At 33.3% G+C, this 16,050-nt stretch overlaps 1 protein-coding gene across 4 annotated transcripts; it reads right to left on the minus strand.

Moving 5' to 3' along the window:
- Positions 1-911: 911 nt before the first annotated feature.
- Positions 912-9,204, minus strand: LOC111406124 (ABC transporter C family member 10-like). 4 transcript variants are annotated; one of them, XM_023035338.1, is made up of 13 exons: positions 9,062-9,203; positions 8,670-8,825; positions 6,413-8,471; positions 5,964-6,284; positions 5,801-5,887; positions 3,934-4,518; positions 3,548-3,712; positions 3,036-3,330; positions 2,630-2,844; positions 2,243-2,548; positions 1,945-2,008; positions 1,626-1,865; positions 912-1,444 (listed from the first exon to the last, which is right to left on the minus strand). In XM_023035338.1, exons 3-13 carry the CDS (start codon positions 8,456-8,458, stop codon positions 1,332-1,334), a joined length of 4,437 nt encoding a protein of 1,478 aa, XP_022891106.1. In that variant the 5' UTR covers positions 8,459-8,471; positions 8,670-8,825; positions 9,062-9,203; the 3' UTR covers positions 912-1,331. The 4 variants fall into 4 exon arrangements, with proteins under 4 accessions (XP_022891106.1, XP_022891107.1, XP_022891108.1 ...); XM_023035339.1 differs by having other exon boundaries at positions 9,053-9,197; XM_023035340.1 differs by lacking the exon at positions 8,670-8,825 and having other exon boundaries at positions 9,062-9,204.
- Positions 9,205-16,050: the final 6,846 nt, after the last annotated feature.

Below are 16,050 nucleotides of genomic sequence, written 5' to 3' on the forward strand. Positions count from 1 at the left end.
TTCTTTGTCCAAAACGAAGCCATCTTGATGTCATCATAATGATGTTATTTTTTTAACTTTTTGAGCCTGATTAGAAAAAAACAACGTTGTTTTATTCCTTTTTGGTTAAATTCCTTTTCATGCTTTCCAGTGAGATATTGACACATGCCACTCCGGTTTCATGCTTTATAGAAACCTATAATATGATTTTTCTCTCTCTCCCTTTACTTTGATCCTTGCCATTAATCTCTCTTTCTCTCGCAATATTGGTCTGCTCCGTTTTCTTCTCCTTCCCAATTCTTATTTTTCTTTATGTTTTATATATTTTTGTTGTGAGATTATGAAATAACTATTGATAACTATTTGATTTTATCAGGATACTTAATAAGTTTTAGCTACTCTAAAAGATTGTATTATATTCGAATTGAAACTTCAATTGAAACCCGACATTGTTATAATGAAATATATAATTGATTCTATTTATTTTATATATTTCTCTCGTATTCCTTCAATTTTATAAGACGTTATCAGAATGGAGGAGCTCACCCAAAATAGATAGAAAAATTTCACTTTAGAGCCTGTTTGATAAAATTTATTTGGAAATAATGAGTTCTTAAATAATATTTTTTAGAGAATGTATGGTTAAAAAGTAAAGAAATTTTATTGACTTTTATGTAGAATATTTTATTGTGGAACCATTCTACATGTACAGGGGGGATGGATTTATACAGATAGTTCACAGAATACACACAACAGTGAGTTCCAGTTAAATAAAATATTCACTTGGGGCCCACCCCCACCCCATGTGAGTGCTTGTGGAATTTCTATGAGATTATTTCCTGTACACAAGGAAAGATTTTTTATTGTATAAATGTGTGATGAAAAATGATATTATAATAAACAATTTAAATTTTTAATGATGACAAATAGGGGATTAATAATGCAAAAAATTCATAGAATTTGAACGGCATGTACAATATCAAAACTTTGGTTATTTTAAGCCAACCAACTAAATTATTATTTAAAAAAAAAAAAAAAAATTTCGAACTTCATCAAAAACCCTGACATCACATCTTCTTGATCCCACTGCAACGCGAAGCCCAATGACTTCCATCAGTATTGTGTTCATCGTTTATATATTTCAATGTTACTATGATAGATCATGCTATTAAATACCTAATTATCTGCGTCGTACATTCTGTATTAGTATGTTATAAAACCCGGGATCGAATTTTGCTGCACCACCTTCATTACTCTGTTCGAGTTGAAAACCTGAACTCGCATCGGTTTAGAACTTTTCTGTTCAACCGGTCGAGAACACGATGCAGCAGGAACACCATATACGGTTTGCTTCAATGGGATTCTGCCGAATGATAGTGAGACCAGTATTCATTGACAAGCCGTCCAAAAAGTGAATCTTCTCTCTTCATTAGCTTCGCTGGTTCATCATACTCGACCAGTTTCCCTGCATTAAATTCAACATCATGGTTTGCTTAAACATGTTTGAGTAAGTTACTTATTTCGGAAGTTACTCTTACATTGGTCTGAAAATAAGTAAAGTACTTTTAAATGATTGATTATTTATTGTAAAGCATACTTGTTTAAGTAAACTTAAGCTTAGCCAAACATGAAGTAGCAGAACTCACCATCACTTATGGCTAGAACCATTGTGCAATCCATCACTGTCGGTATCCTATGGGCAACTGTTATCACAGTACAATCTACGAATTCTGTCCTAATAGTTTTTTGCAAGATAGAATCCGTGGCATTGTCAATTGATGCAGTTGCTTCGTCCAGTACCAAAATCTTGCTTCTCCTCAACAAAGCACGTCCCAAGCAAAACAACTGCCGCTGCCCCATGCTCCAATTCAATCCATCTTCCACAACTGAAATGACGGTTTTATTTTGATTGTTATATTTTGCTATCATAAATGTCTGCATCAAACATTTTATCGAACATCTTACCGGGAGAGTCGAGGCCCTTTTCTTTCTCTTGAACAGCATCTCTGAGCTGACACTTCCCAAGAACCTTTAAGTTTCCAGGAGGAAAAAAAAAGTTTGATTATTGTCAATTGCTAATACCGTACTCTGAATGGAAGAGACAAGATATTGAATGTATGTAAAGGATTCTTTCAGGGCTGTTTTTCTTATGACACATATAGCTCTCACATTGAGGATGAACTACAATAAATTTGTATGCTACTCTGCATTTTTGGTTTCCAGTTCCAGGAATCAAGAAACTCAAAAGGCAACTAAAAATTACCTCCCATATTTCCTGGTCAGTATGCTGACCCAACGGATCCAAATTGAACCTCACGGTTCCATTGAAAAGAGTTGGGTCTTGAGGTATAATCGCAAAACGAGACCTCAGATCATGAAGTCCGATTGTTGAAATGTCAACTCCATCCACCACAATCTTCCCTCCAGCAGGTTCTACCAGACGAAACAAGGCACCAATGAGAGTGGTCTTTCCACTGCCAGTTCGGCCAACAATACCAATTTTATGTCCTCCTTCAAATGTGCAACTAATTCCACGTAGAACAAGAGGCGTATCTGGCCTATATCGAATCTGTTTTGCAATAAACATTATTTACTATTTAGTATATAATAATTCTTTCACTATACTTAAATTAATGCAAGCAGATATTACCTGCAAGTCGTGAATCTCGACTTTACCCTTATTTGGCCAGTTGATGGGGGGACGGTTTTCTTCAATCACTTCAGGAGCCTCACTTGGTATGTGCATATACTGGTTGAGCCTTTCTACAGAAATTATATAATTTGCCAACAGGCACTGGTTTTGAATGGAAAATACCAGTGACATATTTAACGACAGACCATAGGACAAAGCCATTCCAATAAATCCTGAAAAAAAAGGAAGAACCGAATTAGGAAGGTCATATCTTCATTATTAAAATATGTTACTTATTTTCAAATTTTACCAGTATAAATATTTATTTTAAAACTGATTTATTTACTTATAAGTAAATCTACTCATAAGTTAACTTTTTCAGCTCAGCAAGATATCTTCTATAATCTAGAATATTATCGCGCACCAGAGCTGAAAGTTCCTGTAGGTAGTAAAACCATGCAGAGAGCCGAGGAGGCAAGAACAGTTGCACTAAGAATTTCCAGCCGTTGGATCAACCATTCATTTGCTGCAAAATAATGGAAGAAAGGACTGGCATTTGTGTCAGTGAGTTGAAGGTTCTTCGCGAAAAAACGCTCCTCCTCTTTAAAAGCTCTTATTGTAACAGCTCCAGACACAGATTCAGCTAGATGATTTGCTACAAAAGATTTAGTGGTGCCATTTATCCGCATCAACTCCTTTGCTGAGGAAAAGTAGTACCTCTGGAGGCATGGAAATGCATATTGGTTACACAAGCTAACATTGACAGATAAATCTTGTAGACTAAGAAGCAACACCAACTTCCCAGCCCCCACCTTCCCAGAATTTTTTTTTTTTTTTTTTTTTTTTTTAAATCTCTCTATTCTATGATGCAGATATTGCTGAATTTTTCTTATTTTGAGGCTTAAATGTAGTACTCTAAGGACAAAAAAGAATTACCTGTAAGCGAATAGCAAGAAAGACCATTGGTATAGAGACAAACAGAACTTGCCAGGTAACAACAGCTAGCACTGCAAGATTAGCATAAGCATTTGTTGTTGATCCAAGGGTGAAAATCAAGTTGAACGGAACATCAAGATCAACAATACTCAAATCAACAGAGACCTGTGTGAATAGAAATAACGAGCAAACCATTAGTTTCAAGGATATCTTCATCTCATAAAACATCTTTTAGTGCATGTTCATTTATGCGATATTGGATAGTACTATATTCTATCACAAACAAAAATTTAGCTTCTTTTTCTTCCTTAATATTGTCAAGTGCTATCCAATCCTTCTTAATAGACTACCATTTAAAAATTAAAAAAATAATAATAAAAAATTACCCGGCTTAGTATTCTTCCCAAAGGTGTAGAGTCGTAAAATGACATGGGTGCACGAAATAAAGAACTCAGCAATTGCGAGAATAATGATTTTGATGACTGCATGCCCAAGACAACAGTGCAGAGGGATCGAGAGAGTAAAAACAATGTTGATGTGATTCCAATCAACAAGTACACAACGATCAATTTTAATGTGCTAACATTCGGATCATCTACATTAGCAGCCATCCAAGAATTCTGTAATATTTGACCAATCACAAATATAAGATGCGAGAGAGCGGCCACGGAGAAAAATAAAAACCCTTTGTTCTGATTTAAATACAGAATGTAGGGTTTAAATCCTGTATCCCCAACATCCCTTTCTTCTAGCTTTATCAACTGATCACCTCCGGCTGCTTTAGGTTTCTTGTCTGAAAAAGTCTTGTGAATCTCCCTAGAAGTTTCCTGTCCTTTTGAAGAAGTCAACCCCGAAAGCCTCTCAGAACCAGCTGTCTCTTTGTGTGCATTAACAAGATCACGAAATTCTTGGCTTGTGGCCAGCAACTGAGGATAAGGAGCTGCATGCAAAATTTCCCCGTCTGCCATCAACTGTTCAAAAGAGTAGGCAGTTTGCATCTCTCATTAATTAAAATATAATTCATAATTTTGGGAGAAAAAACAGAAAATTCTCATAGCTGTGCAAATAACTAACTAGGTTAGAAATAATGCAGATGTAAGGATACACATACACGACAATGTTCAAATCCACCAACTTGCACCATCCAGACTGATAAATTCAATTTGAAAACCAAGAAGACAAAATCAACTTTTTCAACGACAGAGAATTTGGTGGTCGAAAAAGGATTGGCTGACTGGGCAACTGAGCATCTTAAAACAAGATATATGCATGGAAAAGGTGATTTTAAGATATTGTCTGGGCTATAAAAAAGAATTATTATAATGATAGCTCACATATGCCAATCAACAGAAACCAAACTCAAAAAATCAACTTGAAACCAGGATTTCAAAACCAACTTCTTCAGGGAGAGAGAATATATGACAAGAAAGATTTGGGGGAAGTTACACAAGTACAAACATTTAAGATATTGGTAGGTAAGTGAATGGACAGAGAAGAACAATTAAGATCTTCATCTTATTGAAATGTAGTACTTTTTCCTCTCGGTTTCAATGGAAGGTTACCTATCAGGAACATCTCAAATTGATGTCCACTTCCCTCAATTTTAGACCAAGATGCCTTATTAGATGAACTGATCATTTGCACTATCTAGAGATCAAATTCAGAGATGTGTGGCTCCACTTTTCACCTCCTAGAGGGATCCAGTGGTGCCTCAACGAGAGGTGCTTCATGATATTATAGTACATGTAACGATAGAAAACAACGTTCGACAGTAATTAAGATGCCAAGTAATATTAATATTCATGGTCTCTTGAAATAGTAGAAATGAGATGTATTGATAGTATTAGAATATGTGATGATAAGTCAATCCGAAGAAATAACTAGGCAAAGTCAAACCATGAAATTCAATTGAAGGAGCACTCAGAAACTCCCTCCGGAATTCCACCTTTCACTACATTAGGGGACCATAACTTTGAAAGTGTAACCTGGTTTCTTTTGGCATACAATTCAACTTCCTCGAACCGATACCACGACCAGAAGAGAGAAAATAAACAAAAAGGTAAACAGACATGAGAGAAGAACACCAAGTGGTATTCACAGGCTGAAAGGATGAGATTGTTAGTTAACAAACTCAATTTTCCACACAATGATAGCATAAATGCCAATAACTCATCTTGATTAGCTAGAAAGAGTTTCACACCACTGTACTAAAAATCCTAAATATAAAATAAAAATTGTGAACTACAAACTCACCAAAACAGAATCAAATGCAGGCAGGAAGTCCACCTGATGAGTCACAAGTAAGACGGTCTTCCCTGCAAGGGCTTCCATGACATATCCCTGCCAAGATTCAATCCAGCTTGTACCTTACGGTGAGCAATATATGTAAAGCTTATTGTAATTAAGATGTACTTACCTTAAACAGGCTAGTGGCCGTATGAGCATCAACAGCACTGAAGGGATCATCCAAGAGATATATTTGAGCATCTTGATACAGAGCACGAGCAAGCTGAATTCGTTGTTTCTGGCCTCCGCTAAGATTAACTCCTCTCTCTCCTATTTCAGTGAGATCACCATAGGGTAGCAACTGAAGATCCTTTACCAGTGAACACCTCTCTAAAGTATCTTGATATCTCTGGCTGTCCAAGGCCGACCCGAAGAGAATGTTTTCTTGAATACTTCCTGTCTGAATCCATGCTGATTGAGAGACATAAGCAATGGTCCCATGTACTTGAACCTGGAAAATTAAAATAGTACAGAACCTGATGAATGGTCAAAATATATTCCTAAGATTCATGGAAGTGATGGGTAGAATGACTGTGCTTATTAAATGTCGCATGAATGAGGTGAACAGTAAGAACTTACAGTTCCTTGGATGATAGGAACCTCTCCAAGAATTGCTGCAAGAAGGGTTGACTTGCCTGAACCTACTTCTCCACAGATTGCAATCTTCTCACCAGGCTTAACCTCCAAATTAATGTTTCTAAGTGTCAGCTTAGATGGAGTCTCGTCCCATGACAGATTAGCCGACTTAATGAAAATGCTATGTTCTGTATCAGGTACATCAGATTTCATCCTGACATTTGCACTTTCCAGCTCAGGCGCCTGGAGAAATTTCACAATCCTGGCAAATGAAACTTTAGCTTGAATGACCACTCCAATAACATCAGGAATGGTTCTAACAGGGTCCTGAACAAGACGTAATGTTGCTACAAAGGTGAAAACATTGCTAGCAGATAATGGAACACCAAGGAAATAGCAAGCGCCAAAAGTAGCTGCAGAGACTAATACGGGGGATGACCAAAAAAGGAAGCTATTGTATGCTTTACGCAACTGAACAGCCGATAACCATTTCTCCTCAATTTTCCTCAAATTCTCTATAACATTCTTGAAATGAGTTTCCCATGCATATAATTTCAACACCTTCATGTTCACAAGAGCCTCTGAAATAGCCTTCAATCTTTCATCTTGTGCCACCATGAGTTTAGTTTGGAACTTGTGCTGTAATTTTGCAAGAGGAGTATTACAAAGGACAGTGAGAATGATTACTACCATGGATGCAAATGTCGCAAGTCCTACAGAACTGAAGAGAATGAAGAGCGCGAGGCAAAGCTGGACGCTTGTTGTCCATGTCTGATGGAACCAGAACGGAAACTCTCCAATCCGATAAGCATCCACGGAGACATAGTTCATTATTTCACCACTTGAATGAATCAGCTTAGCAGCATTAGACAATCTCAGTTGCTTCTTGTAAATGGCTGCTGTTAGTAAAGATCTTACCTTTAGACCAATTAGTCGGCTCCTAAAGTACCATTGTCTTTGAGATAAGGATTCAAGGCTCTTCGTAAAGAAAAGCAATATGGCCAATACATATCCCTCGTACTTAAAACTTTCTTTACCTTCGGCAACATTGATGAAGGCATTAAGAAGAAGCGGACCAGCAGAAAGAGTAATTACCTTTAGCAGTGCAAAAAACCCAGACACGAAGATCTCTTTCCAGTGGCATGTAAGGATAGTCTTTAAGATTGAGGGTTCGACTGACGGATTGGTATGTTTTTGTCTGTTAAAAATCTCAGTGAATAGCAAGTAACACGACTCTGCTCGATCATCCTTGCCCAACTTTGGTATATCCTCGTCCTCAAGAGTTTTCTCCCTTCCCCTTTTCATCAGTGGATTCAACCACCAAAATGACAGTTTACTGAAAAATCCAGCTTTTGCAAATAGAGTGACATCACCGACAGAAAAATTTTTACAGGCGCCATTTTCAGCACCAACTAGTGGAGCGCAAAGATCATTTTCGTCATTATCTTCATATTTGTAGCTTGTATAAGTACAAAACAACAACAAACTAGATCCAACTAAAGACAGAACGTCTAAAACTATCTTACTCAACAGCTTCTTTCTAATAACAGCAATAACAATGGACGCAGCACAAGTAACTCCGGCAAATATGAAAGTTAGAATGGATAACACCCTCAAAGGAACTCTTGAAAAATACTGTCCCCTAAGGCTCACAGTTAAACTAACTAACAACCATATTAGTCCATGAAGCAAGAACATGGTCCACCAATGTAGAGGTAGAAGAGTTCGAGTGTTCCTCAACCTTTCTTCTAAAACCCAAATTCCCAAAGACAAATAAATCAATCCTAGGAGACCATTAAAAATTGCTGAAATCAGCCGCAAATTTGATATGCCAAAAACCGACGCAATCGTCTTCTGAGATTTTAACGATGTTTTGTAGAACATATTGAACAGGAGCATGATTAAGAGCAGAACATCACAACAAACTGTCAATGAATGATTAATACACATAAAGGAGAGAGATTTAAATGCTAAATCATCACCGCACCCCATTCCATTACCGTCTGAACAATTATATGCTCCACAAAACCCAGTCCATAAATCATCCATCTCTTTTAGTAACCTGAGTTGAACACCAAAAACAAATTCAAATCAGCAAGCAAATCCAACAGGAAGAAAATATAAGAAATCGAGACTAAATACTACAATTATCTAACCAAAAATTTCTTATTCAAATCGAACGAGTTCACATATAGTCAGTCTCAAACCAACATAATCCTAAATTAAAAAAAAAAAAAATGTATCAGTGATTTCGACTCACGGCAAAAAGAAATGAAGTCGATTTTTCTGGGATTCTTGGCCAGGAAATGATCCCTCGATCACATCACGTGAGAAAGTTACAAAAGTAGTTTTGAATAATAAATGATAGTAATCTACAGCAAACTGTCACCACTCTAGCATTGGTACGTGTAATTTCCTGTAAAGAATGTATGAAGATTTATGAATCTAAATTACGATATGAAAAAAAATGGGAAAAAAATTTATTAAAAAGGAAACGGAAATTTGGTGCGTATAACATATAAATTAAGCAATTCAAAGCATTAACATGTTTCCAAATCCGGAAGGGCAAAATTCAACTGTATACCCATAATGTCCTATATTCATAAAAATAGATATAATAAAATTTCAAGAAAGAAAGATCACGTGACCAACCGACAGCCGAAATGTCTCAGATTTTCGCCAAAGGCCAAAAACTTGGTCGAAAGGGCTCAAAGAAAAGAATCTGGAATACGAATAGTTCTACACAAAATCCATCAAAAATCCAAGTTTTTATAACCACATATATATGAATCACTGAAAGCATAGCACGTGAATATTATATGTATATACATATGTGGTAGGGTAGGTGCGGTGGCGTGGGGTGGGGTGGAACCAAATCGCGTCATTGCTCACGTCTTTGAAAGATTTGGACCTATTGTGTTTGTTTTGGATTCATCCATGGTTAGAGTTAGAGACGTATCAGACTTGGATATGTTCTTGTTTTCTTTTCTTTTTAATCATATCCATTTAAGAAGTAGTATGTTTGTTAATTCTTGTTTGTATTCTTCTTCCGTTCATCAAATAAATACCATTTACCTGATTTTCAGTACTCAAGGATAATTATGGCCATTGGCACTAAAACAACGTATATTCACACAACAATTTTTTATTTTTTTTAATACTTCATATTTTAATTACATTATATGTCATTAATCTTTATTCATATCAAGCTTAAATTCGGAACTTTTTTCTTCATCACATTCTTATTTTTAATATTTTATTGATCAGAAAATTCTGTCGTTAATCATAGTTTTCGTTCAAAAATATTGTTAACGTGCTTTAAAATGAGGATTAAATATTTAGTCGTATTTTTACATTTTTATTTATTTAAAAATAAAATTAATAAATGAGTCTTTTTTACTCTATCTTAAATAAAAATTTTGAGAGAAACCATAATAACAAACAAATTAAGTTAATTTAAGAATAAGAATATGACAAAAAAAAAATAGAGTTTAAGACATAAATGTGATAATCTATAAAAATTATGAACAATTAATACAATTAAAATGTAGTTTAATTATTAAAAACTGTGGCGTGAATGTATTTAGCCAATTTCTATATATGATGATTGTATGAATGTGATGAAGATAGATGAAGGAACGATCATACTAAATTAACGAGCAGATTTCACGGCTGGATCATTAAGCATAGTGTATTTCAATTGCTTTACTTAATTATTTGCCTTTTTTACTTTATATTCCATTATTATGAACTTTTTATATGTATTAAAACGAGACAAGAAGATTGGAAAATTTAGTTCTTTACTAAAAATAAAAATAAAAATAAAAATCAATATCATTAATTTTCAGTAGAGTGCTTATATTGCACCACATTTTTTATTTGTTACACTGTATTTTAATTACAGTTAAGCTCCTCAATATTTGCTCATTGTAGCAGTTATTTTCCTAATTTTTCCATTGAATTTTTACTTCATCCTTCCATTAATTAGTAGATTTCGTCGTTGATGATAATTTATATCAAAATATTTTATTTTCATGCTTTGAAATAACGAAAAAATATTTTTTCCTAATTTTTTTATTTATTATTTTTTGAAAATATGATATAAAAATAAGTTATTTTACGTCATTTCAATGAACTTTTAAGACATAAACTGTTAAGATACAAAAAATGTTAACTAATAAAAGTTTAAAAATAAGAATGACATGAAGATATTTAGGGAAGTAATTGCAATAATGAGGAAAGACTAAGAACCCTAAGTAGAACTAAAATGTTGTGCAAGAAATAAAAATTGTGGTGTGAATATAATTATTATCCTTTTCAGCATTCATATTTACGAATCATTAATTATAAATATGCAGGTATTTGTAGAATAAACGCATCTTCTTTCATGTTAATTTTTCACTGCATCAATATATTTATTAGTCGTTTACATGAAATTCCCAATAGTCAAATGCACATTTTTCCTTTTTCATTCAACTTTATGTTATTTTAAGGCCTATTTGGAATCAGGATAGCCTTTAATTCTCTCTAATAATAATAATAATAATAATAATTTTTACTAAACATATATATAAACAAGTTCTTAATTAATCAATAATTAGTTTTAATTTTTCAAAAATCCTAACCAACGGGTGCTTACTTTCGTTTGTATAAACTTACTATGCTCCCGTTTGGCTCCCAATTCTTGGAAAAGAAAATGGATAGAATAATATATTTTTTTTTAAATGAGTGCTTGAAAAAGAAGAAATTTTTTTTGATTTACGTATAATATTATTTTATGAAAAATTGTGTGTTTGAAAATAAGAAATAAACATATAACGAAATGAAATTAATGGGGGCCAAACCACGGATACATGTACAAGAAAATTCAGCCACCCGCTCACCTAAGTTTACTTAAAGTGAGAAAAATTAGTCTTTTTTTATTTGATTTTATATTTTTCCAAATTGTTAGAAGATAATGATTGATTTGAAATGCGTTTTGTAATTTATGTAATGGCTGTGTAATCATTGTAATCCATACTAATTTGAATCATTCATTTCTCGATTCGTGTACGATGAAATTAATGCCACCAAAATTGGTCGGGGGCTGAATGCGACTTTGGACATAAAATGGAATAATTTATTGTGAAGTCGTGTTGGAAAGTTTGTGATTTACATTCGGTCTTCGTGCGAGAAATTATTTTATAAGGATAGTATTATTAAATTTAGAAAAAAATATTATGAATTTATTGTTAATTGATAATGACCTTGAGGAACATTGACTTTTAATTTTTAAATAAGTCGTGCCAAACAAATGAGATATAACCATCTATAATTTATTGTAGTTAAAATAATAATATTAATGTTAATGATTAGATACTTGATGGAAAATTGAAGTTGCGGTCCCTACTCTCGATACTTCACAGTTTAAACCTGTTCGATTTCCTTATTAATGTTTCTTGATGTTCAATTCCCTAAATGACAGTTCAACTGTAAATTTTTGAATGTCAATCAGCATCGATTAGATGAGAAATATCCAAAAATCTGCAATTGAAGTGTCATATATCTTGCACGTGACGACTTCTGATTAAGTTATTTCGTCAAATCAACATACAATAGAAATAATCTAAAATTTGAAGAAAGTTTTTGATACAAGAGTGAGGAGAATAATACATCGAGTGCTTAACCTTACTAAAATATATGGCGATGATGGTATTGTTGAAATTGTAACGCTCTTTGTGTCGTATTTGATTCTATATACAATTATTACAAATGAGACTTGAACAAGATAAACTCTAAAGACTTTTAGTAAAGTCGAGTAGAAATAATCACAAGTATAAGCATTTTTGGTATCTTTTTCTTAGAAAAATGTATATTAGAATTGACATAATTCCTTTACTTTTAACATTTTCTTCTCGTTCAATGAATGTAGTTGCACATTTTTTTCTTGTGAATAATGAATTGAATGAAACGTCTATCAACTAGGTACAAATATTTTATCCTCTAAAATTGCTGATCAGATCTCTTAATTGCAATTTTGACGTGTAACGTATGTTGACTATTGGGTGACGAGAACGGAGAAGATATAGTCTGTTTAATTACGAAAATAGAATTTGGGTGGAAAGAAAATGAATTTTAGGGAATTAAATTACCTAGAAATTGTTTTCCTGGGAATTGTGAATTATTGTGTTTGATTAGTATAATTTTCCACGTGGAAAATGTTGAAGCAAAAGTATTTTTTGGTATTCGTTTAACTTTGTTTTACATGAAAATTGTCAATTTAAGGGATATCCACTTCTACCATTGTTTCTAGAATTTTTTTCCATTGCCAACATAAAAAAAAAAAGATCAAAAAATCATCTATATTTTGGTGTTCGTTTGACTTTATTTTACATGAAATTTATCAATTTCAGGGATATCATCTTTTACAATTGTTTCTAGAATTTGTTCCCATTGCCAAAAAAAAAAGGTGGAAAACCAAAAACCACCTACCCCCACGAAAATAAAAGATGAAAAATCACGTTTTAAGGTGTTGTACCTAGAAATTTATGGAAAATCAATTCCCTGGAAAATTTTGTCAATCAAATAGGCTAAAAGTGGAAGTTGGAATTCGAATTCGAAGTTCCATGAAAAATTTCGCGCAATCAAACGGGGCCTTACTATCTTATTCAGTTGTATGTCATATTTGTTTGTTAAAGAGTTATGCTACAAGTACGGGGTTTTTCATAGGAAATTTTTCACGGACACAGGTGTCGAAACATTATTCAAATATGATGAAAAAAAAACATATAACACAAACGGACATAATTTTTCTATTTCAAAATCCTGTATGAATTCTATAAATTTTCTCTGTACTCAAGGAAAAATCCTATGTTAAATATGTCATATTAGTACTATGAAATCTCAAAAGTTTAAATTGATTTGAAAATTTATTTGCTTTTTAATATAAATTTTAGACGAAATTTATTCCTTAGCTCTACGCTAGTCTTGTATACATGTGTACTTACATCATACATATACACAAACATACAAACACATATATACTCTCTTATTTTTTTGAGCATATCTTAGGGTTGACGTTAATCGCTCTCAACTTGCACTTTCGTCTATTTTGGTTTGATTCATTTTTGTGCATTTTGGCTCTATCTATAGACTGTATCAAATAATCAAGTTGACAATATTAGACTGTTCAAACAAATAATTCACTATTTCTTAAATGGTTTAGGGGTGCTTTTTGGGAGTCTTAAAGCATTTTCAAATATTACTACCGAAGGAGAATATGATGCAAAATGGGATTTGGGAATGGAGTTTAAGATTTTGAAGAGACTGAGTATTGAGTAATAAATAACTAGTTTAGTGTTATGTTACATTGAGCATATTTCCATTTAATTCTATTTAAACATGTGTTGCTGATTGTAAATTCATGGGCTTTGAAAGCGCTCTATTGGATATGGAAGAGGAATAAGGCCCCATTTGAAAGGGATTTTTCACTCTCAAAAAATTGATTTTTTGACTGTTATTTCATTATTACAACCGTAATTTTTGACTTATTCTCTCATATGTGGCCCTCACTTTTCTCCTAACGAACAAAAAATCAATTCTCAAAATCATTATCGAACAGGCCCTAAACATATCAAAGAAAACCAATGTACGAATCACAAAAAAGGTGAAAACTTAGTTGAAGTTGGTGACTAAAAAACATGAAGATTTCGTTTGATTGGCTTCAATTCCATGGAAAATGTCACATTCGAAGAATTCGTTTTCTACTTTTGATTGTTTGATACAATTGTGGATAAAATTTGTTTTCATTGGGGGGAAAAAAACTAGAAAAATGATTTCCCACCAAAACAAATATCATTTCAAGAAATTGAAAAAAAAAAATAGATTTATAAGCAAAATTTACATAAACTTCGGTATTTAAGAAACATTATTTGGGGGGGGGGGGGGGGGGGTTTTTGGTTGATTCGAGAAAATAAAAGATCGAGAATCAAAAAGTAATAATCGAAGTTGAACCGATTGAATAAAAAAATAAATAGGAACACAGATTTGAAGGTGAACTAATTGACTTGTCTTGAGAGTGAATCGATATGTTCTCAAGTTATTTGTGATGAACAGAGTTAAGAGTTTCCTATCCTACTGTAATTTTTGTATTATATGATCTATGGATATGTCAATTACTTTTCCTCCCACAAAAAATGCAGCCTCGACGCAACAGTAGTTACTGAAACAACTTATACGTCAGAGCAATTTTTCCAAGAGTAGGGAATTTAGCACTAACCTTCCACTAATTCAGAACTTCAAAATTATTACTTCTAGGAAATAATGGCTCTTCCAAATACTTCTCTAACTCTTGACTTTTTAGAAGAACATGACAAATTGGAAGATTGAGATTGTGTTAGAATTACTGAATTGGTCACCTAGAAAAGCCCCTATTCCATGATCACTACTTGAACCAACTTCTTGACTTACTTCCACTTGAGATTGAGATGAACTATCATCATACTCATTGGAAAGATCAAATATTTCCTTACGAATTCTCTCAGCATATGTATGAGCATCAATACCATAGAGCTTATCATAATAATATTCAACCAAATCCATTTTAAATCTTTGATATAAAAAAAAAAAAAAAAAAAATACAACAGCTACTGTTGATACCAAACAACACTCATCTTAATATTTAACAAACTTCAGTTTCATTGGGCCAACCATCATACACAAAAATTTATGCTCAATATTTTTTCCACTTAGATAAATGTAGTTGAATATTACAAACATCAGGAAAAAAATACATTTGATGTGGGAAAATAAGAACCAAAAAAATGATTTGTTGCGTCATAAAATATTCTCAAGCAATCATATAGAACTTTAGCAATTTTTCATTCTCCATCACTTTGACAGAGTTTATAATTATGATATGTTTCTGTTCATCTCTATTGCACTCTCTATCATCTAAGGAGGAGAATTCCACCTAGTAAAACAATCATCATCACATTTTTCTTATCTTTTCAAGTTGATTTTTTTGCATGAGCAAATTTCTGTGTTGCATATGGAGACCCTTTCAAATACTTCACAGCTCCTCAAACCTTACGAATAAAATCTCCAATTCCTTTTAACCCATCTTGAGAAATCAAATTAAGAAAATGAACACTACACTGTACATCAAAAAACTCCACCTTCTAAAGGTATTGCAGACATGTCTCTAAGCCAACTTTTCAAGTTTCTTACCATCACATCATTAATGATAGCATTGTCAACCATGGCTAACAATTGTTTCTCCAGATTACATTTCGAAATTATATATGCAATGTATTTGAAAAGTGTTTCCGCATTGGGGGGATATTCAATACATCTATAACCAATTATTTTTTTGATCAATTCCCAATCATCATCAATAAAATAAGATGACAAGCAAATATAACCAACATCTTGATGATCAGATGTCCAAAGATCAGTAGTTAGACTGATTCTACTTAGAAGTTTCTCAAAGTGGTTGTGATGCGAATCTGGTTAGCACGGTTGCTATCGAATCCACAAGATATTGACACCTGATCCCAAAAAAGTCAAGAACAAGGTTTTGGACTCAACCCACAATATCGGAACCAAGCAACCTAACAAGAACGGCGCCGTGAAAGACCTCTTGATTATGCAACACGATGAAT

Source organism: Olea europaea, chromosome 12 (genome assembly GCF_002742605.1).
Source record: "Olea europaea var. sylvestris chromosome 12, O_europaea_v1, whole genome shotgun sequence".
Lineage (NCBI taxonomy): Eukaryota > Viridiplantae > Streptophyta > Magnoliopsida > Lamiales > Oleaceae > Olea > Olea europaea.